Source organism: Rhinoraja longicauda, chromosome 38 (genome assembly GCF_053455715.1).
Source record: "Rhinoraja longicauda isolate Sanriku21f chromosome 38, sRhiLon1.1, whole genome shotgun sequence".
Classification (NCBI taxonomy): Eukaryota; Metazoa; Chordata; class Chondrichthyes; order Rajiformes; family Arhynchobatidae; genus Rhinoraja; species Rhinoraja longicauda.
In genome coordinates, this window is record NC_135990.1 from 14,936,024 (window position 1) to 14,960,675 (window position 24,652).

The 24,652-nt window shown below is 49.9% G+C and overlaps 1 protein-coding gene across 1 annotated transcript; it reads right to left on the reverse strand.

Annotated features, from left to right (window-relative positions):
- Positions 1 to 1,062: 1,062 nt before the first annotated feature.
- sh2d7 (SH2 domain containing 7) lies at positions 1,063 to 14,116 on the reverse strand. Its single transcript, XM_078429845.1, has 8 exons — positions 14,074 to 14,116; positions 13,031 to 13,173; positions 10,415 to 10,608; positions 9,171 to 9,260; positions 8,158 to 8,323; positions 5,837 to 6,067; positions 2,949 to 3,551; positions 1,063 to 2,352 (listed from the first exon to the last, which is right to left on the reverse strand). Exons 1-8 carry the CDS (start codon positions 14,114 to 14,116, stop codon positions 2,308 to 2,310), a joined length of 1,515 nt encoding a protein of 504 aa, XP_078285971.1. The 3' UTR covers positions 1,063 to 2,307.
- Positions 14,117 to 24,652: the final 10,536 nt, after the last annotated feature.

Sequence of the window (24,652 nt, forward strand, 5' to 3'; positions counted from 1 at the left end):
TGTGGTCACTGAGGGGGTCAGGAACAAGATATTTCCACCAGTGGGAGAGTCTGGGACCAGAGAGCCTCAGTATTAAAGGTCGTGCCTTTGGGAAGGGGATAAGGAAGAATTTCTTTGGCCAGAGGGTGGTGAATCAGTGGAACTCATTGCCAAGTCAGTGGGTATTTTTAAGGCAGAGATAGACAGATTCTTGGTGGTACGAGTGTCAGGGGTTATGGGGAGAAGGCGGGAGAATGGGGTGGAGAGGGAAATATTGATCGGCCATGATTGATTGGCAGGATAGACTTGATGGGCCGAATGGCCTAATTCTGCTCCTACAACTCATGGATTTATGAACTTCCTGCTCTAGGTATAATCCCCCACACATTAAGCAGTGCGGATTAATCCCTCTCACAGCCAGAACCTGGGGACCATGGACAGACAACCAGGATGTGGGATGAACCGAAATGATCCAGTATTGTCCGGACTGGTCTCGATGGACCGAATGGCCTCATGGCATTCCATAGATTCCAGTCGTTTCACAAACTCAGTCTGTCAGTGTTAGTTTAGTTTAGTTCAGGGATGTAGCATGAGGCAGGACCTTCGGCCCACCGAGTCCACGCCGACCATCGATCACCTGTTCACACCAGTTCCATGTTGTCCCCCATTCTCATCCACTCCCTGCACACCAGGGGGGCAATTTACAGAGGATCAATTAACCTACAAACCCGCACGCCTTTGGAGTGTGGGAGGAAACCGGAGCACCCGGAGAAAAACGCATGTGGTCAGAGAGAACGTGCAAACTCCACGCGGACAGCACCCGCAGTCAGGATGGAACCCGGGTCTCTGGCGCTGTGAGTCATTGACCGCCCTTCCACCCGTATCTGACCATGTTGACTGAACTCACTCTCTCCCGACACACAGTGACCGGCTCTCCATAAATCCAGGCCCAACAGAACGTTTATTAAATTATAATTTTATTAAAGAAACGAACAAAAATAATTTAAGTGACTGTCAAAACTGTACACAGCTCTGATTCAATAATATAACCATGGACAAAAAATACAAAGCACAAAACACGACACTTAAACATTAGAAAATGGCCGTCTCAGGATGGTCTTAACAAGTTTATTACAGATATTATTTCTTATCTTTAAAGCTTGCAGCTATTGCATTTGCATTTCTGTTCAGAGGCTCTCGGCCCAAGTGTTGACAGAGTTTGTTGGTAGTGTGAGGGTCAGTGGATTATAATGCAAAGACTAAAATAACATCATTGCACTTGTGGTAGTTTCCCATGCTGACGTTAGAGCCTAGGGTTGCCAACTGTCCCGTATTAGCTGGGACATCCCGTATTTTGGGCTAAATTAGTTTGTCCCGAACGGGTCCGCCCTTGTCCCGTATTAGTACGGTTGCCAACTTCCTCATTCCCAAATAAGGGACAAAGGGTGACGTCACCGCCCCGCGCCCCACGTGATCTCACCCAGTCAGCGGTCACGTGTTCCCGCTCCACCAATGGCTGCCAAGAGTAGACTTGATGGGCCAAATGACCTAATTCTGCTCCTATCATTTATGACCTGATGAGAAGAATTCTTGGGCAAGGGACTGGTTTAAGGAACGTCTGATGGTATGGAGGTAGAACAGCTGATATCCAGGTGAATGACAGAATGGTTTGGAGCGTTGAATGGCCTGTTTTAGTTTAGTTTAGAGACACAACCTGGAAACAGGCACTTTGGCCCACTGAGTCCACACCGACAAGCGATCTCCGCACATTAACACTATTCTACACGCACGAGGGACAATTAAAAAAAATATTTACCAAGCCAATTAACCTACAAACCTGTACGTCTTTGGAGTGTGGAATTTGGAATTTGGAGTTTGGAGTGTGGGAGGCTTGGTATAAATGTAAATTGTTCCCAGTGTGTGTAGGGTTGTGTTAGTGTGCAGGGATCGCTGGTCGGTGCAGACTTTGGGCAGAGGGGCCTGTTCCTGCGTTGTATCTCTAAACTAAACTATGGGCTCGTATAATACAGAGACAAAGTGGTAACTCACCAATCAGTGAGTAAGCCGTGTTCACATTAATAACAGCTTATTGTGACATCTGCAAAGAGTTCAAGGATTGGCGTCAGAGTCTGAGGCATGGACTGGATCCAGAGTTAGTGTCAATGTGGGAAGGGTTGGACTGTTCTTGGTTGTGGTGTGGATGTCCAGGAGGTTGCTCAACACCAGGAGGTTGCTCAACACCTCTCCCCTGGCTCTGGACCATCTCCCACTCGTCACTCGTTTGCTCGATGCGTACGTGTGTGTGTGTGAGGGGTGGGTCTCCTTCCTTCACTTGCATTTCCAGTCTGAGAACCACCTTTTGCGAGTTTCCTCCTGTAGAGAAAAGATTTTTATTGAGGGATGAGAATCATGGTCACAGAGGCACGCAGCACACACACACACATGCACACGCACACACGCATATGCACACACGCATATGCACACGCACAGGCACATGCACACACACGCACAGGCACACATACACGCACACAAATGCACGCACACACATGCATGCACGCACACACGCATGCACGCACACATGCACGCACACACATGCACACACACGTGCACACGCGCACATGCGTGTGCACAAGCGCGTACACACACACACACACACACACGTACATGCACATGCACACACGCACACGCACACGCACACAGGACTTTCTCCATCAAGGAGAAAACCCAAGGTGAATACGTGCAGTTTGGACAGCAACTAATTTTTATTTCTGCATAAGGTAGACACAACATACTGGAGTAAATCAGCGGGACTGGCAGCATCTTCAGTCTGAAGAAGGGTCTCGATCCGAAACGTCACCCATTCCTTCCCTCCTGGAGAGAAGGGATGGGTGATGTTTTGGGTCGAGACCCTTCCTTCTCTCCAGAGATGCTGCCTGTCCCGCTGAGTAATCTTCACCGATGATCTTTACCTTGTCTGGCTTTGCCTGAGAGCGCATTGCTGGAGCCACATCCAGGTGTTGGTAGGTGTTGTCGGAGGGCATTTTCCCGCTGCGGTAGGCTGAGTGAGGCGGGCGCTGGGCAACGTTGGCAGGGTGAGGGAGGGGTGGCTGGGGTGCGGGTCTGGGGCTCCTTCTGGCCTTCGGTGGGAGGTGTGAGGGGGATGGGGGCTCGGCTCTGCCGTTGAGGCGGGGGGGTGTCTCTGGGTTCCTGGTCTCTGGGGCTGGGCTGCCCCATCCAGCGGTCACGGACCCTGAGGCCAGAGGGCGGTCACTGGCCTTCTGCCACTGAGCCACTGCCACCTCTGTGTACACGACGTCCACCGTCTCCCCCGCCAACGCCTGGCGATATCTCGGCTGCGGCTTCACGGCCAGTGTGTAGATCGAATCGTTGGGCTCCCACTGTGGGGGTGGGGGCCTCCTGTCCCTGCCCTGGTCACGGGGCAGTGGGAGGGGCACTGATGTCCAGCCCACCACCCCTTCACCCAACGCTGCCACCCGCTTCAGCACTCGCCCATACTTGGTTTCCACTTGCTTCTCGTTGTTTGGTAACATGGCAGCAGCAGCAGCAGCATCCTGTAACACAACACAGCGGGCAGTGAGAGATGTGCTGGCGGACAAGAACCATGGACACACACACACTCAGCACACACACACGCAGAGACACACACACACACACACACAGACACTCAGCACACACACACGCAGAGACACACACACACACACACACACACACACACTCACACACACACACACTCACACACAGAGACACACACACATGGAGACACAGACACACACTCACACACAGAGACGTCAACACACAAACACACACACGCAGGCAGGCAGACACAGACAGATATACACACACAGACAGACATACTCAGAGACACACAGACAGACACAGGCAGACACAGACAGACATACTCAGACACACAGGCAGACACACACACGCACAGGCAGACACACACAGGCAGACATAGACACGCACACACACACACAACTGGATCTTTGGAACTGCACCCTTCCCCAGGGGCCATTGGTGGGTCTGTGTACCAGGTGTGCTCAGTGCCTCCCCCTGGTGGTCTCACACAGACTGCAGTCTCAGTGCGGGATGACACAGGTTCTTGTCAGTGAGTTCTGGCTAAACTCAAACCTCTGGCCCTTTGACTCCCAATTGTGATGACATGACGAATGATGTTCGGGTGAGATGGTGAACCGGTTGAAAGTTCCACAGACGTGCTCGCTGCAGTAACGATCCTACCGAACATCTATCCAAGGATGGAAATATTGAAGAGGAGAGAGCACAGCTTTCGGGCGAGGGGGCAAAGCTCAAAGAAGGTGCGGGTGTCAGGGGTTATGGGGAGAAAGCAGGAGAATGGGGTTGAGAGGGGAAGATAGATCAGCCACGATTGAATGTCGGGATAGACATGATGGGCTGAATGGCCTAATTCTGCTCCTATCACCTATGAACAGGATCCGGGTTTGATCCTGACTGTCTGTCCGGAGTTTGCACGTTCTCCCCGTGACCGCGTGGGTTTTCCCCGGGTGCTCTGGTTTCCTCCCACACTCCAAAGACGGACAGTACAGGTTTGTAGGCTACTCGGCTTGGTATAGAAGTTAACTGTCCCGAATGTGTGGGATAGTGCTGGTGCACTGGTCAGCATGGACTCGATGGGCTGAAGGGCCTGTTTCCGCGCTGTATCTCTAAACTCAAAACTAAACTGTGGCCTCCAACCTACTCTCTCACTTATGTGCGGGACAGGTTTATTTACACAGAGAGCAGTGGGTGCCCGGAATGTTCTACTGGAGTGGTGGCGCAGATAGATACGATAGTGGCGTTTAAGAGGCTTTTATTTCGGCAAGTGGATATGCAGGGAGTGGAGGGATATGGGTTATCTGCAGGCAGATAAGAGACAATCTTGACAGATGTTCGGCATGGACATTGTTGAAAGACTGGAGCGACTCGGCTTGTATACACTGGAATTTAGGATGAGAGGGGATCTTATCGAAACGCATAAGATTATTAAGGGGTTGGACACGTTAGAGGCAGGAAACATGTTCCCAATGTTGGGGGAGTCCAGAACAAGGGGCTACAGTTTAAGAATAAGAGGTAGGCCATTTAGAATGGAGATGAGGAAAACTTTTTCAGTCAGAGAGTTGTGAATCTGTGGAATTTTCTGCCTCTGAAGGCAGTGGGGGCCAATTCTCTGAATGCATTCAAGAGAGAGCTAGATAGACCTCTTAAGGATAGCGGAGTCAGGGGGTATGGGGAGAAGGCAGGAATGGGGTACTGATTGAGAATGATCAGCCATGATCACATTGAATGGTGGTGCTGGCTCGAAGGGCCGAATGGCCTCCTCCTGCACCTATTGTCTATTGTCTATTGTGGGTCGAAAGGCCTGAGCTGTTCTATACTGTATTATACTATATTGTATTAGAGTATACTGTACTGTACTGTACTGTACGATACTATACTGGAGTTTAGTTTAGTTTGGGTTAGCTTAGTTTAGAGATATGGCGCGGAAACAGGCCCTTTGGCCCACCGAGTCCGCACTGACCAGCGTTCCCCGCACACTAACACAATCCTACACACACTGGGGACAATTTTACATTTTTACCAAGCTAATTAACCTACAAACCTGCACGTCTTTGGAGTGTGGGAGGAAACTGAAGATCTCAGAGAAAACCCGCGCAGGTCACAGGAAGAAAGTACAAACTCCGTACAGACAGCGCCCGTAGTCAGGATCGAACCCGGGTCTCCGGCGCTGTGAGGCAGCAACTCAACCGCTGCGCCACCGTGCTGCCCCTTTACTGGTCTACGCTCTACAATGCAGCTCTGGATCTGTTGCTGGCGCTCTCACCTCACAGCTGATGTTGGTCGAGGCCACCAGCCTCTCGTTGTTGGACAACCTACTGGCTTTGGGTGGGATGGCAGGTGGTCTTCTGCGCTGCCTCTCACTGGGGGCCTCCTGCTCGCGGGGCTGGGGGCCGCCAGCTCTCCATGCTGCCGCCTCTCTGACCTCCAGCTCTGACCAGCACGAGCTGCCTGACGTGGAGAAGCTGATGTGGTCGTACATGTCTCTGCCGTCATACTGTAAGGCAAGGGTGAGGTGTGTCACAAGGGATGTACAGGCCATTCAGTCCATCAGGTCTCTGCTGGGACACTGCTCCACACATTCATCATTCCAACTTTTACCTCTTTCTGGGACTTTCTTCCTTGTGTGTTTACTGAATTTCACATTCATAAGTTCTAGGAATTAGGTCATTTGGCCCATTAAGTCTACTCCAACTTTCAGTCTGAAGAAGGGTCTCGACCCGAAACGTCACCCATTCCTTCTCTCCAGAGATGCTGCCTGACCCGCTGAGTTACTCCAGCATTTGTGTCTACCTTTCAATCAGGACTGATCTATCTCTCCCTCTCAATCCCAATCTCCTGCCTTCTCCCCGTAACCCCTGACACCCGTACTAATCAAGAATCTATCAATAGCTGCCTTAAAAATATCCATTGAATTGGCCTCCACAGCCTTCAGTGGCTATGACTTCCACAGATTCACCAGCCTCTGACTAAAGAAATTCCTCCTTTCTAAAGACACGTCTTTTTATTCTGAGGCGATGGCCTGTGTTCCTCGACTCTCCCACTAGTGGAAACATCCTCTCCACATCCACGCTGTCTTGGTCTTTCACTATCCGGTACGTTTCAATGAGGCCCCCCCTCATCCTTCTAAACTCAAGCGAGCACAGGACCAGTGCCAACAACTGATTGTGAAGAAGGCTTTCGCTTGCCTGTCTTCATAGGTAATAGTGACATTTAAGAGGATTTTAGATTGGCACATTGAAATGTAGGGAATAGAGGCATATGGATCATGTGCAGGCAGATAAGATTGGTTTAACTTGGTATCATGTTCAGCACAAACATAGTGTGCTGTACTATTCTGTGTTCTAAGTTCTATATCAATGTGCCCATCTAAAATGCTATGCTGCCTCATCTAAGCCAGTCCCATCTGCCCATGTTTAACCCATATCCCTCTAAACATTTTCTACCCAGGTACCTGTTCAAATAGAAACAGAAACATAGAAAATAGGTGCAGGAGTAGGCCATTCGGCCCTTCGAGCCTGCACCACCATTCAATATGATCATGGCTGATCATCCAACTCAGTATCCCGTACCTGCCTTCTCTCCATACCCCCTGATCCCTTTAGCCACAAGGGCCACATCTAACTCCCTCTTAAATATAGCAAAGGAACTGCCCTCAACTACCGTCTGTGGCAGAGAATTCCACAGATTCACCACTCTCTGTGTGAAAAAAAACGTTCTCATCTCGGTCCTAAAAGACTTCCCCCTTATCCCTAAACTGTGACCCCTTGTTCTGGACTTCCCCAACATCGGGAACAATCTTCCTGCATCTAGCCTGTCCAACCCCTTAAGAATTTTGTAAGTTTTCTATAAGATCCCCCCTCAATCTTCTAAATTCCAGCGAGTACAAGCCGAGTCTATCCAGTCTTTCTTCATATGAAAGTCCTGCCATCCCAGGATGTGTCTTAAATATGTCTTTAAATGTGTCTTAAATATTGTTGTACTTTCAGCCTCAACTATCTCCTCTGGCAGCTCGTTCCATGAACCAGAAGAGGTCTGTGTTGAAGATCTAGTAATGAATTATCTGTAATGAATACTAAGTGCTGGAGTAACTCAGTGTCTCTGGAGGACATGGATGGGTGAAGAAGAGATTGAAGGGTCCCAACCCCAAACATCACCTGTCCAAGTCCTCCAGAGATGTTGCCCGACCCACTGAGTCACTCCAGCACTTTGTGTTCCAGCATCTACATTTGCACTCTCTCTCCTCCCCTCTCCCATCAGGCAAGAGGTACAGAAGTTTGAAAATGCACACCTCCAGATTCAGGGACAGTTTCTTCCCAGCTGTTATCAGGCAACTGAACCGTCCTCTCACCAACTAGAGAGCGGTCCTGACTCCCATCTACCTCATTGGAGTCCCTAAAAACTATCTTTATTCGGACTTTATCTTGCACTAAAAGTTATTCCCTTTATCCTGTATCTGGTCACTGTGGACGGCTCTACTGTAATCATGTATTGTCTTTCCGCTGACTGATTAGCACGCAACAAAAAGCTTTCAACTGTACCTCGGTACAGGTGACAATAAACTAAACTACAAGTGACTATCCATACCTGGCTGCAGGCTTGGGTGAGGAGCTCCCCAAAGGGCTGAATGGCCTCAGTCATGTAGTAATCAATGAGCGCTGCCAGGCCGCGGTGAGTTTGGGTACTGCCGTCGATGATGTATTGCCCGTCCTTGAGCCGGTGAATCACAAAATGGCGACAACGATCACGGCCCCTGAAGGTGAACCAGACAGCGGGTTAGACGTGTGCAGCTCATCGCCGCAGATACAGCACGCAAACAGGCCCTTCAGCCCAACCCGCCCATGCTAACCAAGCCGCCCCATCTCAGCTGGCCCAACCTCACCGTGTTTGGCCCACATTCCCCGAAACATTTCCTGTCCATTACTTGTCCAAGTGTCTTTTAAATGGTTTTATAATATCTGCCTCAACCACCTCCTCTGGCAGCTCACTGCATCTTCCCACCACCCTCTTTCCAGTGTTTACTGCAAGAGTAAAGAGTATTTTCCACCAATAACTCAGACTTCCTTCATTCCTCCATTCATTCATTCCTTCATTCCTCCATTCATTCCTTCATTCCTCCATTCATTCATTCATTCATTCATTCATTCATTCATTCATTCATTCATTCATTCCTTCCTTCATTCCTTCATTCCTCCATTCATTCATTCATTCCTCCATTCCTTCCTTCCTTCATTCATTCCTTCATTCATTCCTTCATTCATTCCTTCATTCCTTCATTCATTCATTCATTCCTTCATTCATTCATTCATTCCTCCATTCCTCCATTCCTTCATTCCTTCCTTCATTCATTCCTCCATTCATTCATTCCTCCATTTCTCCATTCCTTCCTCCATTCCTTCCTTCATTCCTTCCTTCACTCCTTCCTTCATTTATTCCTTCATTCATTCCTCTATTCATTCATTCCTTCATTCCTTCATTCATTCATTCATTCCTTCATTCATTCATTCCTTCCTTCATTCCCTCGTTTGTTCATCCCCTGTGGAGATGGGTCACTGTTTACAGCTGGAGTCTGGGTCCCATTTCACAACTTGCCCACCCACCTGTAGGACAATATGTAGCCGGTTGCTCGGTTGCTCAGGCGGATGAGGTAGTGGCCGAGTCCTTTATTCTGCAGGAGGTTCTCTGCTTCCCTGGCGGGTGAGAAGAGCAGCGGTTAGTGCAGCTGACATTGCTGGTCGGCCACAATGACATCACCAGCACAGCCGAGATACAAATCCAGAATTAAAGGGACTTCTTTAGTCAGAGGGCAGTTAATCTGTGGAACTCATTGCCACAGAGGCCAATGGAGGCCAAGTCAGTGGATATTTTAGGGCAAAGATAGACAAATTCTTGATTAGAACGGGTGTCAAGGGTTATGGGGAGAAAGCAGGAAAGTGGGGTTAGGAGGTAGAGATTGGCCATGATTGAATGGCAGAGTGGACTCGATGGGCCGAATGGCCTAATTCTGCTCCTGCACAATTATGACCTAATTGTGCGAAACTTTGGTCTCCTAATTTGAGGAAGGACATTCTTGCTATTGAGAGAGTGCAGCGTGGGTTCACCAGGTTAATTCCCGGGATGGCGGGACTGACATATGATGAATGAATGGGTCGACTGGGCTTGTATTCACTGGAATTTAGAAGGATGAGAGGGGATCTTATAGAAACATATAATATTCTTCAGGGATTGGACAGGCTAGATACAGGAAAAATGTTCCGTATGTTGGGGGAGTCCAGAACCAGGGGTCACAGTTTAAGAATAAGGGGTAGGCCATTTAGGACTGAGATGAGAAAAAACTTTTTCACCCAGAGAGTTGTGAATCTGTGGAATTCTCTGTCACAGAAGGCAGTGGAGGCCAATTCACTGGATGTATTCAAGAGAGATTTAGATTTAGCTCTCAGGGTTAAGGGAATCAATAGACAATAGACAATAGGTGCAGGAGGAGGCCATTCGGCCCATCGAGCCAGCACCACCATTCAATATGATCATAGCTGATCATTCTCAATCAGTACCCCGTTCCTGCCTTCTCCCCATACCCCCTGATTCCGCTATCCTTAAGAGCTCTATCTAGCTCTCTCTTGAATGCCTCTTGAATCAAGGGATATGGGGAGAAAGCAGGAACGGGGTACTGATTGTGAATGATCAGCCATGATCATAGTGAATGGCGGTGCTGTCTCGAAGGGCTGAATGGCCTCCTCCTGCACCTATTTTCTATGTTTCCACGTTTCTATGCTTCTATGACAGACAGAGGGTGTTGTAAAGCCGGCAGTCCATCAGTGTGGCGCTCTGCTCCGCGATGACTTACTTCCTCAGGACGAAGCCGTGGAACCATTCGGGAAAGCAGCCGGTGTGGAGGAGCAGCTCGGCCTGGGTCTCCACGAACCACCTCACCGCCATCTCCCCCAGGACTCCCACCGCCGTGCTCTCCGTGTCCAGCGGAGACTTGGGCCCGAGGGTCAGCAAAGTCCGCGGCTCTCCCATCCTGTCGCCAACTCTGGCCTGTAGCGGGCAACAACACGTACGTTACGGCCAACCCACGCACAGTGCAAGCAACAACGGGTGGTGCAGCGGGAGAGTTGCTGCCTTACAGCCAATGCAGCGCCGGAGACCCGGGTTCCATCCCGACTACGGGCGCTGTCTGTACGGAGTTTGTACGTTCTCCCCGTGACCTGCGTGGGTTTTCTCCGAGATCTTCGGTTTCCTCCCACACTCCAAAGACGTGCAGGTTTGTAGGTTAATTGGCTGGGCAAATGTTTAAAAATATTGTCCCTAGTGAGTGTCGGATAGTGTTAGTGTGCGGGGATCGCTGGGCGGCAAGGACCCGGTGGGCCGAAGGGCCTGTTTCTGCGCTGTATCTCTAACTCTAAACCACGGAGACAGGCGAGTTTAGTTTAGGGATACAGCACAGAAACAGGTGGACCTTTTGGCCCATCGAGTCCGCACCGACCAGCACACTAACACCACCCTACACACACTCGGGACAACTTACACATACACCAGGCCAATTAACCTACAAACCTGTACGTCTTTGGAGTGTGGGAAGAAACCAAAGATCTCGGAGAAAACCCGCGCGGGTCACGGGGAGAACGTACAAACTCCGTACAGGCGGCGCCCGTAGTCGGGATCGAACCTCCGGCGCTGCATTCGCTGTAAGGCAGCAACTCTACGACCGTCTGCGACCGTCAATACAGACTTTGATCAACCTGAGAAGGGATTTTCAATATCTCAATTTGCAAGAATTCATTCGAGTTTTATTGTCACGTGTACCGAGGTACAGTGAAAAGCTTTTGCTGCGTGCTATCCGGTCAGTGGAAAGACTATAGCTGGTTATAATCGAGCTGTTCATCGTGTACAGATACAGGATAATGGGAATAACATTTAGTGCAAGATAAAGTCCAGTAAAGTCCAGTCAAAGATAGTCTGAGGGTCACCAGTGTGGTGGATCGTAGCTCAGGACCGCTCTCTAGTTGATGATAGGATGGTTCAGTTGTCTGGGAAGAAACTGTCCCTGAATCTGGAGGTGTGCGTTTTCACACATCTGCACCTCTTGCCTGATGGGAGAGTGGAGAAGAGAGAGTGCAGGGTGGGCCAAGATTTGCTGATCTCCATTTGATTCGGAAGGTTACAGAAGAAATGCAATTGCGTCAGGTACACGATTATAAGTAACATCAGATGGAGAGTTTATACCGTGGAACTCGCTTTGAGAATAGTCAGAGTCATACAGCGTGGAAACAGGCCCTTCAGCCCAACCTGCCCATGCCGGCCAACATGCCAGGTCTGAAGAAGGGTTCCCACCTGAAACGTCACCCATCCCTTTTCTCCAGAGATGCTGCCTGACCCGCTGAATTAGTCCAGCTCTTTGTGTCTGTGGCTGTGTGTCTTGTTGCTTTTCACTCAGTATGGCTGTGTGGTAACTCAAATTTCACTGCACCTTAATTGGTACACGTGACAATAAATTGAATCTTGAATCTTGAATCTTGAAGCACCAATTCATAGTTTAGTTGCCGTTTGTTTGTTAACAAAATACCTGTGCTCTACAAAGCAAAGTGTTTACGCAAGGATCTACAGAAACTGTCAGCAAGCTAAACGTTGTTGTTCCTTTTTCCGCCGATGTCTGTGGCCTGGTCGGGTAAATGTCAGCGAGATTGTTTGACGAGACATTGAACCACCCACAGTGAGAGACGTAGGGTAGGTCTGTGCGGCAATCAATGGAGGTGGGAGGGTGAGTGGGCGATGGGGAAGGTCGTGAATGTGTAACTGCGTTCATCGTGTGTGGTGGGTAGGACAGGCAGGTCCTCATAATGTACAGGAAAGATGCTGGGGGTTCAAATCGAAGGTAGGCACAAAATGCTGGAGTAACTCAGCGGGTCAGGCAGCATTATGCTGCCTGACCCGCTGAGTTACTCCAGCATTTTGTGCCTACCCAGGTGTTCATGGTTCTGCCATACACCACCTCTAACGCCCGCTGGGGATAGATGCCGTCAACAGCAGGCACGACTCAGAGCTCCTGACCTGATGAAGGTGCAGGAAGGAACTGCAGATGCTGGTTTAAACCAAAGATAGACACAAAAAGCTGGAGTAACTCAGCGGGACATTCATTGCTTTTCTCTACATTTCTCCACATCATATATTTCTCTACAAAACTTTCCCTTTCCCGTGACTTTCAGTCTGAAGAAGGGTCTTGACCTGAAATGTCACCCATCCCTTCTCTCCAGAGATGCTGCCTGTCCCGCTGAGTTACTCCAGCACTTTGTGTCTACCTTCCGATGACAGCTCCTAGACTGAAGGCTGGGCAGCATCTCTGGAGAAATTGAGGTGGCGTTTCAGGCCGAGACCCTTCGTCAGACCCGTTGCTGGTAACAGCAGGCGCCTGACATCGGAACCGCTCAGCGTTCTGCTATTGGGCACCACAATCACTAACCTTCAACTGCGGAAACTTGAAGTAGGGCCGGCTCTCCTTGGACTTGGAGAAGACGTGCGAGCACTTGGCCCGAGGAGCGGGGTGCTGGGGTCGTGGGTAGATCGGCGTCGAGGGCTGGAGACGAGGGTGGCTGCACACATTGTCTGACAGGGAGAGGGGTAAGGACCTGTTACAACAACAACACAACGTGATACCCACACCCCACACTGTGCCAGGCTCACGCCAACCCACCCATCCACGTATCACCGCTACCTTTTGGCATATCTTTCATCCATTGTTCTTTATCTCTCCACATCTTCGTCTATATCTCTCGTTTCCCTTATCCCTAACCAGTCTCGACCCGAAAACGTCGCCCATTCCTTCTCTCCAGAGATGCTGCCTGACCTGCTGAGTTATGGAGTCATAGAGTGATTCCTGGAGTGGCGGGACTGTCGTATGTTGAAAGACTGGAGCGACTAGGCTTGTATACACTGGAATTTAGAAGGATGAGAGGGGATCTTATCGAAACATATAAGATTATTAAGGGGTTGGACACGTTAGAGGCAGGAAACATGTTCCCAATGTTGGGGGAGTCCACAGTTTAAGAATAAGGGGTAGGCCATTTAGAACGGAGATGAGGAAAAACTTTTTCACTCAGAGTTGTAAATCTGTGGAATTCTCTGCCTCAGAAGGCAGTGGAGGCCAATTCTCTGAATGCATTCAAGAGAGAGCTGGATAGAGCTCTTAAGGATAGCGGAGTCAGGGGGTATGGGGAGAAGGCAGGAACGGGGTACTGATTGAGAATGATCAGCCATGATCACATTGAATGGCGGTGCTGGCTCGAAGGGCTGAATGGCCTCCTCCTGCACCTATTGTCTATTGTCTATTGATACAACGTGGAAACAGATCCTTCGGCCCAACTTGCCCACTCTGACCAACGTGTCCCAGCCAAACGAGTCCCACCTGCCCGCGTTTGGCCCACATCCCCCCAAACCTGTCCAATCCATGTACCAGTCTAACGGCTGGTTACTCCAGCTTTCTGCGTCTATCAGCAGTCTACATACCTCGAGCGACACAGCACTGCCCCAATTTCCAGTTGGCTCTCATTGATACTGACTAGCACGAGCAGACGGTGCGAGGCTGCTGATACAACTGAAGTGGTGGAGATCGCGCCTGCACCGTTTATATTGCAGTCGTCAGAACCAGTCGTTCTTTCCACAGTCAGGGAAACAAGAGAAGGCTGGCGGGGTTGTGAACTACACAGTTGATTGTCAGCCTGATAAAGACGCACACAGCTGGGAGGGTGAAGGGCTTTCTCCTAGTCGTAGTTTCCTGCCGCAGTGGAAAGCGTCAAGCCACTGACGCAAGCCGCCCGTGACAACGTGTAGCAACTGTAACGGCGTTACACTTTGTGTAAACACATCAATGTCACAGCCAGGGTTTGCCGAATGTCCCGTGCTAGCCGGGACATCCATTGTTTTGGGCTGGATTACTTTGTCCCGTACGGGACCGCCCTTGTCCCATATTAGTAGGGTTGCCAACTTCCTGATTGATTCAGGCATGCAGGTGCAGCAGGCAGTGAAGAAAGCGAATGGTATGTTGGCATTCATAGCGAGGGGATTTGAGTATAGGAGCAGGGAGGTTCTGCTGCAGTTGTACAGGGCATTGGTGAGATCGCACCTGGAGTATTGTGTACAGTTTTGGTCTCCTAATCTGAGGAAAGACATTCTTGCCATAGAGGGAGTACAGAGAAGGTTCACCAGATTGATTCCTGGGATGGCAGGACTTTCATATGAAGAAAGACTGGATAGACTCGGCTTGTACTCGCTGGAATTTAGAAGATTGAGGGGGGATCTTATAGAAACTTACAAAATTCATAAGGGGTTGGACAGGCTAGATGCAGGAAGATTGTTCCCGATGTTGGGGAAGTCCAGAACAAGGGGTCACAGTTTAAGGATAAGGGGGAAGTCTTTTAGGACCGAGATGAGAAAGGTTTTTTTCACACAGAGAGTGGTGAATCTGTGGAATTCTCTGCCACAGAAGGTAGTTGAGGCCAGTTTATTGGCTATATTTAAGAGGGAGTTAGATGTGGCCCTTGTGGCTAAAGGGATCAGGGGGTATGGAGAGAAGGCAGGTACGGGATACTGAGTTGGATGATCAGCCATGATCATATTGAATGGCGGTGCAGGCTCGAAGGGCCGAATGGCCTACTCCTGCACCTATTTTCTATGTTTCTATGTTTCTATATTTCCTCAGGGGACGCCAAGGGAACGGTGAACCAGAGCATCTCTCGTCCCTCTGAAGCAGAGAACACAAGCCTGTTCCTCTCTCAGCCCTGGAGCTGAGCCAGTTAATCTGCTCCCTCCCGTGTCCAAGGGACCGGTGGTGTCTCACCAACATGCGACCTCACGGCCTGCAGCTCGCTTCAGCGTTTCCTGCGGTCAGTGCAAGGTGTTAGATAAAACCAAACACACTCTTCACCCGAGCCAGACAGACCACATGAAATCAGAAGTGTGTGGGAAGGAACTGCAGGTGCTGGTTTAAACCGAAGATAGACTCAACATGCTGGAGTAACTCAGCGGCAGCGCCTCTGGAGAGAAGGAATGGGTGTCGATTCGGGTCGAGACCCTTCTTCAGACTGTGTTTCTCCAGCATTTTGTGTCTATCTTCAGGAAGCACAGAGTCATGTGCAGTTACTCTGCAATGTGGGAATTCTCAAAATTAATGCATGAAAGGCGATCAAGGGGAATACTTGAGTCGCCCCAGGGCTTTGTTCATTTTTCTGCGTGAGAATTTGATTAGTATGGGTGTCTGGGGTTACGGGGAAAAGGAGAATGGGGTTTAGAGATACAGCTCGGAAACAGGCCCACCGGGTCCGCACCGACCAGCGATCCCCACACTTCAACATTATCCTACACACACTAGGGACAATCTTTACATTTACCAAGCCAATTAACCTACAAACCTGTACGTCTTTGTAGTGTGGGAGGAAACCAGAGATCCCGGGGAAAACCCACGCGGTCACGGGGAGAACGTACAAACTCCATACAGACAGCGCCCGTAGTCGGGATCGAACCTGGGTTTCTGGCGCTGTGAGGCAGCAACTCTGCCTCTCCCAAATGCTCCAATGAGACTGTGTACTCAGGAAGGAGTTAAACCTGTCCCAATCTGCCCTCTCCGGTGGATATAAAGATGCCTTGAACTTATTTCACAATCAATATTCCTCCTCATAGTTGATTCTTATACATTTATCGGAAGATGGCTGTCTGGTTATCACAGTTGACCTCGGGATCTTGTTGTGCGTTACAACAGGGGCGACCGTCATTTCAGCAGTGGTCACCTGCTCTCGTGTGTCTCACATCACCCTGAGCTCGTGAAAGCAGCTCTGAAAATGAAAGTATGCCTTCTCTCCGCAGTTCAGTTTGTGAGCCTTTGTGGGCAGTTCCTTGGCCAGTTGCAGGAGGTAGGGTTGCCAACTGTCCCGTATTAGCCGGGACATCCCGTATTTTGGGCTAAATTGGTTTGTCCCGTACGGGACCGCCCTTGTCTCGTATTAGTAGGGTTGCCAACTTCCTCACTCCCAAATAAGGGACAAAGGCAGCCGCCATTGGTGGAGCGGGAGCACGTGGCCGCTGGCTGGGTGAGGTCACGTGGGGTGCGGGGCGGTGACGTCACCTTGTCCCGTATTTGGGAGTGAGGAAGTTGGCAACCCCTAGCAGCGAGATTCTCATCAAATGGCGATTTAGCAAATTCCTTTTGCTTCTGATGAAATACATTGATTGAAAGATACAGTATGGAAGCAGGCCCTTCGGCCCAACGAGTCCAAGCTGACCATAGTTTTTAGAGATACAGCATGGAAACAGGCCCTTCGGCCCACCCAGTCCGTGCCAAGCAGCAATCACCCCTTACACTAACACTAACACTAACACTATCCTACACACACTAGGGAAAATTTACAATTTTTTTTTTACCAAAGCCAGTTAACCAACAAACGACATTTTTAGAATGTGGGTGGGAACTGGAGAACCCAGAAAAAACCTACGCAGTCACAGGGAGAACGTACAAACTCTGTACAGATAGCACCTGTCGCCAGGATGGAACCCGGGACTCTGGCGCTGTGAGGCAGCAACTCTACCGCTGCGCCATTGTTTCTCCCCCAATTTACACTAGTTCTGCGTTGTGACACTTTCTCTTCCACTGCCAAGCACACTGGGGGAAATTTACAGAGAGCGATTCATCTACAAACCCACACACTTTTGGGATGTGGTAGGAAGCCCGGAGCACCCGGAGAAAACCCACGTGGTCACAGAGAGAACGTACAGTGTAGACTCCACACTGCCATCACGCGAGGTCAGGATTGTACCCAGTCTCCGGCAGTGGCACTACCTGCTGCTCCACTGTGCCGCCCCCTGTTTTACGGGACTCATTTGGTGCAGGATAACAGTTCAATCCCAGACTGGGAAAGTGAAAGACACAGGACACCTGAAACCTGAAATACAGGTGGGAAATTCCGCAGCGAAAAAAGACTTGCTTTCTCTCAGAGTCAGAGACAGACACAGAGTACTGGAATAACTCCATGGGTCAGGTGGCATCTTTGGAGGACAAGGGTGGGTGACGTTTCGGGTTGGCGTTAATCTTTGGACACTGAAGAAGGGACCTGACCCACAACGTCACCCACACTTTGTCTATGGGCACAGCGATCTCTTCATAGAGTCATATAGAGTGTGGAAACAGGCCCTTCAGCCAGAGGGTGGTGAATCTGTGGGATTCATTGCCGCGGATGGCGGTGGAGTTCAGTGGATATTTTTAAGGTGCAGAATGACAGATTCTTGATTAGTACGGGTCTCAGGGGTTATGGGGGAGAAGGTAGGAGAATGGGGTCAGGAGGGAGAGATAGATCAGCCGTGATTGAATGGCAGAGTAGACTTGATGGGCCGAATGGCCTAATTCTGCTCCAAATACTCGCGAAGGTGTGAGTGGGAATGAGAAGTGGGATGGGGAGTTGAGTTTGGGGGCAGGCCTTTCAACATGGGAGTGTTCTCTTGTTCCTCTTCATTGGGTTCGAAGTGATTCCTTGCCTCATGTTCGCTCAAAACATTTTGGTGAAGTGCGGAAGTGAATGCTGCTAAAAATATCTCGTAATCTCCCCCTGAATCAGTCGACTGTGAACCACTCGAGCACCTCACTCTTCCTGTTTACCAATGGACCAGTCTGTAAACCCAGCGTCTCGCTGTGTTTTTCTGCAAATCGTCTTTTCGAGGCCAGTGAAACATCGATTCCGCGGTGGCGGTTAGTCAAGTGTTATTACGCCCACAGGAACAAAATAATATTCTCTCCTTCTTAATTAGAATTGCGCACGAGGTCATTGGATTATTCATCAGAATTCAAGCAAGCTTCACCTTAGAAAAGCACATTTTCATTGAACAGCTTTGTCCTTTCCATTGTACAGCCACGTAAGAAGGAATCGTGTTTCTGCTCACTGGTTAAAGCTAATGGTTTCCAAGTAATTGTACCGGTTAGATATAAGGCAGTTCCAGTGAAATCTTGAAGGAACACCTGGCAGACTGTAGGTGCAGGAGCAGCTAGTGACATTTCAACATGACTTGGGAGTAATGTGTAATATCCTCCTGAAACAAGCCTTCAGTCTCATTAAAACCAATGAGTCAGAAGTGATCAGTGTAGTAGAGCAAGTCTACACCGAGACCAGTTGGCAGATGCTTGTTTAAGATAATATACTCAAATCCTCTTGCAATGAAGGTTAAGACACCAGATTGTATCTATGTATGGCATATCAGATCTGTTAGGTTAGCATGCAAAACAAATCTTTTCACTGGTAGACACAAAATGCTGGAGTAACTCAGCGGGTCAGGTAGCATCTCGGGAGAGAAGGAATGGGGGGGAGTTTTGGGTCAAGACCCTTCTTCAGAAGGATCTCGACCCGAAACGTCACCCATTCCTTCTCTCCCGAGGTGCTGCCAGACCCGCTGAGTTACTCCAGTATTTTGTGTCTACCTTCGATTTAAACCAGCATCTGCAGTTTTTTTTTCCTGCACATTTTTTCCTAAATCACATTGTATCTCTTCATTCACAGAATGATATAGTCAGAGTCACACAGCACAGAAACACGGTCTTTAGCCCAACGCATCCATTCTGACCAAGTTGCCCCATCTTTGCTGGCCCCATTTAATTTAGTTTAGTTTAGTTTAGTTTAGCGATGCAGAGTGAAAACAGGCCCTTCGGCCCACCGAGTCCGTGCCGACCAGCGATCCCCGCACATTAACACTATCCTACACACACGAGGGACAATTTTTACATTTACCAAGCCAATTAACCTACAAACCTGTACAAGACGTACAGGTTTGGAGTGTGGGAGGAAACCGAAGATCTCGGAGAAACCCCACGCAGGTCACGGGGAGAACGTACAAACTCCGTACAGACGGCGCCCGTAGTCGGGATGGAACCCGGGTCTCCGGCGCTGCAAGCACTGTGAGGCAGCAACTCTACCGCTGCGCCACCGCACCAACCTTTGACCCATAATCCCTCTAATTCGTTCCTCTCCAATGTATTTGGCTGAATATCTTTTAAATGTTGCTGTACTACCTCCCCCAACTATCTCCTCTGGCAGCTCGTTCCGCACACTCACCACCCCCTCAGTGAAAAATGTTCCCCCTCGGCTTCCGATGCAATCTTTCCCTTCTCATCTTAAATCTATAATTCAGTGGGTTAGGCAGCATCTCTGGAGAAGAATGATGGGTGACGTTTCGGGTCGAGACCCTTCTTCAGGCTCTGTTAGTGCTGTGCAAATGTTTTCTGCTTGGGTAGAAATTTGATTTCAAAGGCCCCTGCATCCAGCATTGTGTTCCATGTCTAAATGACACTGCATACACCATCTTGATTGTAGATGATCAGCCATGATCACAATGAATGGCTCAAAGGGCCAAATGGCCTCCTGCACCTATTTTCTATGTTTCTATCTTGTCTCAACCTGTGAGCAAAACAAGGAGTGCTGGAGGAACTCAGCTGGTCAGTCAGCACCTGCGGAAGGAATGGACAGGTGACATTTTGGGTCGGGATCCTTCTTCAGACTAATAGTGGTCGAGGAGAGAAAGCTGAAAGAGAGGCAGGGGTAGGACAAAGCCTGGCAAGTGATAGGTGGATACAGGTGAAGGAGGGAGAGGGGGGAGGGTGGTGATTAGCAGCCGGGTTGAGTGACTAAAGGCTGGAGGTGAAATGGAGATAAAGGGTGTCAGATCAGGGGAAAAGAGGAACAGTGAAATGTAATTCCAGATGGAGGGATCTGGGTGGAAGGGGACTGAGAGGGGGGGATAAAAGAGAAATGAGGGGCCCAAGATAGAGTCACAAAGTCATACATCACAGAAGCAGGCCGGTCAGCCCAACTTGCCCAAGATGCCCCATTTACACCTCCCGGTTTCCTCCCACATCCCAAAATGGTGCGGGTTTGTTGGTTAATTGGCCTCTGTAAATTGGTGTGTGTAGGGAGTAGACGGGAAAGTGGGATAACATAGAACTAGTGTGAACAGGTGATGTCGATGGGCTGAAGGCCCTGTTTCCATGCTGCATCTCCACAACTAAAACTCTGAAACTATTCGCTCCTTGACTCTCTAATCCCTTCCTGACTGTAGGGTTGCCAACTATCTCACTCCCAAATATGGGACAAGGTGACGTCACCGCCCCGCGCCCCACGTGACCTCACCCAGCCAGCGGCCACGTGCTCCCGGTCCACCAATGGCGGCCGCCCGGGCCAGGAGGCGGGTTGCTACGCAACCTCCACTAGGTGAACACACTCGGCCCTGCTCCCCGAACACACTCCGTTAGCCTACACTGTCCCGGCCTACAGCGGCCCACGGGCCTAATACAGGACAAAGGCGGTTCCATACGGAACAAACCAATTTACCTCAAAATACGGGATGTCCCAGCTAATACGGGACAGTTGGCAACCCAAACTCCACCAGCTAGGCCTCAGCTCGTCATTATGCGACTGGATCCTGGACTTCCTGCTGGAGCGACCGCAGGCAGTGAGAATGGGCCCTCACCTGTCCTCCACTATCACCCCGAGTACCGGCACACCACAGGGCTGTGTTTTGAGCCCCATGCTCTACTCCCTCTTCACACACGACTGTGTTCCTGCATTCGACACCAACACCATTGTCAAGTTTGCAGACGACACAACGGTGATCGGGCTTATCACCACCGGTGATGAAACAAACTATAGAGCGGAGGTGCAGAACCTGGCGGACTGGTGCTCTGATAACAACCTGTCCCTAAATACCACCAGGACCAAGGAGCTGATCATCAACTTCCGTAGGTCACATAACGGGGAATACGCCCCGATCTTTATCAACGGGGACAGTGTGGAGAGAGTGTCCAGCTTCAAGTTTCTGGGCACTCACATTTCGGAGGACCTAATATGGTCCACTAACACTGCTGCGCTGGTCAAGAAGGCACAGCAACGACTGTTCTAACTAAGAACACTGAAGAAGTCTGGTCTACCCCAACAGCTGCTGACGACATTCTACCGCTGCACCATAGAGAGTATCCTAACACATGGCATCCCCGTGTGGTATCTCAGCTGCACGGAGGCAGAGAGGAAAGCTCTTCAGCGGGTAGTCCATAGAGCTCAGAGGACCATCGGAACACAGCGTCCACAAAGACTCTTCACACCCCTGCAACAGTCTGTTCGAACTTCTACCATCGGGCAGACGATACAAGGCCTTCTACACCCGCACCTCCAGACTCAGGAACAGCTTCATCCCCAGGGCCATAGCTGCTATGAACCGGTCCTGCTGAGCCGGATGGCCACATCGCACAGTGATCCGGCACAGATCTACTTGCACTTTATTCTGCGTTAAAACTGTTACAATTGTTTCATTGGGTTGTTGTTGGTTAAATTAATTAAATTATTGCATCGTATGGGAGGCGCATTCCCAATCTCGTTGTACCCCTGGGTACAATGACAATAAAAATATATTGTATTGAAAAAATTGTCCCTGCTTCTAGACTCAATCAACGGGAGAAATTCCATTCGGCATTTCACCAAGGGAACGCCAAGGGAACAGTGAACCAGAGCATCTCTCGTCCCTCTGAAGCAGAGAACACAAGCCTGTTCCTCTCTCAGCCCTGGAGCTGAGCCAGTTAATCTGCTCCCTCCCGCCTCCAAGGGACCGGTGGTGTCTCACCAACATGCGACCTCACGGCCTGCAGCTCGCTTCAGCGTTTCCTGCGGTCAGTGCAAGGTGTTAGATAAAACCAAACACACTCTTCACCCGAGCCAGACAGACCACATGAAATCAGAAGTGTGAGGGAAGGAACTGCAGGTGTTGGTTTAAACCGAAGATAGACTCAACATGCTGGAGTAACTCAGCGGGACAGGCAGCGCCTCTGGAGAGAAGGAATGGGTGACGGGTCGAGACTCTTCTTCAGACTGTGTTTCTCCAGCATTTTGTGTCTATCTTCAGGAAACACAGTCATGTGCAGTTACTCTGCAATGTGGGAATTAATTCTCAAAATTAATGCATGAAAGGCGATCACGGGGAATATTTGAGGTAGGACAAAGCTTGGCAAGTGATAGGTGGATACAGGTGAAGGAGGGAGAGGGGGGAGGGTGGTGATTAGCAGCCGGGTTGAGTGACTAAAAGCTGGAGGTGAAATGGAGATAAAGGGTGTCACATCAGGGGAAAAGAGGAACAGTGAAATGTAATTCCAGAGGGAGGGATATGGGTGGAAGGGGACTGGGAGGAGGGGAGAGAGGGGGGGATAAAAGAGAAATGAGGGGCCCAAGATAGAGTCACAAAGTCATACATCACAGAAACAGGCCGGTCAGCCCAACTTGCCCATGCTGACCAAGATGCCCCATTTACACCAGTCCCACCTGTCTGCGTTTGGCTCATCTATATACTAAAACTCTCGTTTGTTTGTTTGTTTGTTCCTGAACTACAGCCAAAATGGTACACGATCGCGCAACAATTTTAGGCCCACCTTACTCACCGTCGTCCCTTTGGTGCCAATGGAAGAAGTTTCATTGAAATCGGTGTTATATTTTTTAAGTTATTCACATTTTAAAGTTTAAATCTATCTCCTAGAGAGGGAAGGGAGGAGGGAGGGAGGGGGGTGGAGGGAGGGGGAGAGGGGGGGAGGATAAGGGGGGTTGATGAGGATGGAATGGGGGGGAGGGGAAGGGGGGGATGGGAGGGGAGGGTGGAGGGATGGGAGGGGGAGGGGAGGAGGAAAGGGGGGAGGGGAGGGGGATGGGGGGAGGAGAGGGTGCTGCACCAATGCAGGAGAGGTTTGGGCCCAACTTGGTCTAGTATCCGTCTAAAACTTCCCTATCCATGTACCTGTCCAAATGTCTTTTAAATGTTGTTGGGATGGTGGGGGGGAAGGAGCAGAGTGACTGGGAGGGTGGGATGTATGAAGGAACAGTCTTCATCTTCTCTGCTATGAGATGCTAACTACTTTAAACCCCATCGTCCCCCCTCCTCACTGCCAACACCCTCTGCCAGTGGAAACATTTGCTTGTGACTAACGTTGTCAAGGCCCCTCATCAATTTGAATATCACCATTAGATACCCACTTTTAATTCCTATGTGGGCAAATTCTGGTTATTGTTACACGTCTTATTTCTGATTCTGTTGTGCCTTGTGAAAGTTAGAAGAGTTTTCCAACTTTCTGAGAATCCGGCTGTGATGTAGGAAATATTTTAGCGAATTTCCACACAGCATGAGCCCTATGTAACTGAAAACCAGATGTTTTAGTTTAGTTTAGAGATACAGCACAGAAACAGGCCCTTCGGCCCACCCAGTACACACCGTCCTGCGATCCCTCCACACTAACACTATCCTACACACACGGGGGACAATTTTACATTTATACCAAGCCAATTAATCTACAAACCTGCACGTCTTTGGAGTGTGGGAGGAAACCAGAGCACCTGGAGAAACCCACGCAGTCACGGGGAGAACGTACAAACTCGGTACGGACAAGCACCCCTAGCCAGGATCGAACCCGGATCTCTGCGTTAGAGGCAGCAACTCTACCGCTGCGCCACCGTGCCAACCCTTTCCTTCTGGCACTCTGGAGTCAGGACAACAGCCTCCTCTTGAATGTCACAAAAACTAAGGAGCTGATTGTGGACTTTGGAAGGGCTCAACATCCAAGGACGTACACGCCACTGGAGATAAATGGGATTACTGTGGATAGGGTGAGCAGCTTTAAATACCTGGGAGTCCACATCACAGAGGATCTGACATGGACAACACACATTGCTGTACTGGTGAGTAAGGCAAGGCAGCACCTTTACCACCTCAGACAGCTGAGGAAATTCAGAGTCTCTCTGAGGATCCTTCAGTGCTTCTACTCTGGGGCATCTTGTCCGGCAACATCACAATCTGGTTTGGGAACAGCTCTGCCCAGGACAGGAAGGCTCTGCGGAGAGTAGTGCGTTCGGCTGAACGTACTATGGGAACTACACTCGCCCCCCTGCAGGACCTATACATCAGGAGGTGTTATGAAAGCCAATGGAATGTTGGCCTTCATAACAAGAGGAGTTGAGTATAGGAGCAAAGAGGTCCTTCTGCAGTTGTACCGGGCCCTGGTGAGACCGCACCTGGAGTACTGTGTGCAGTT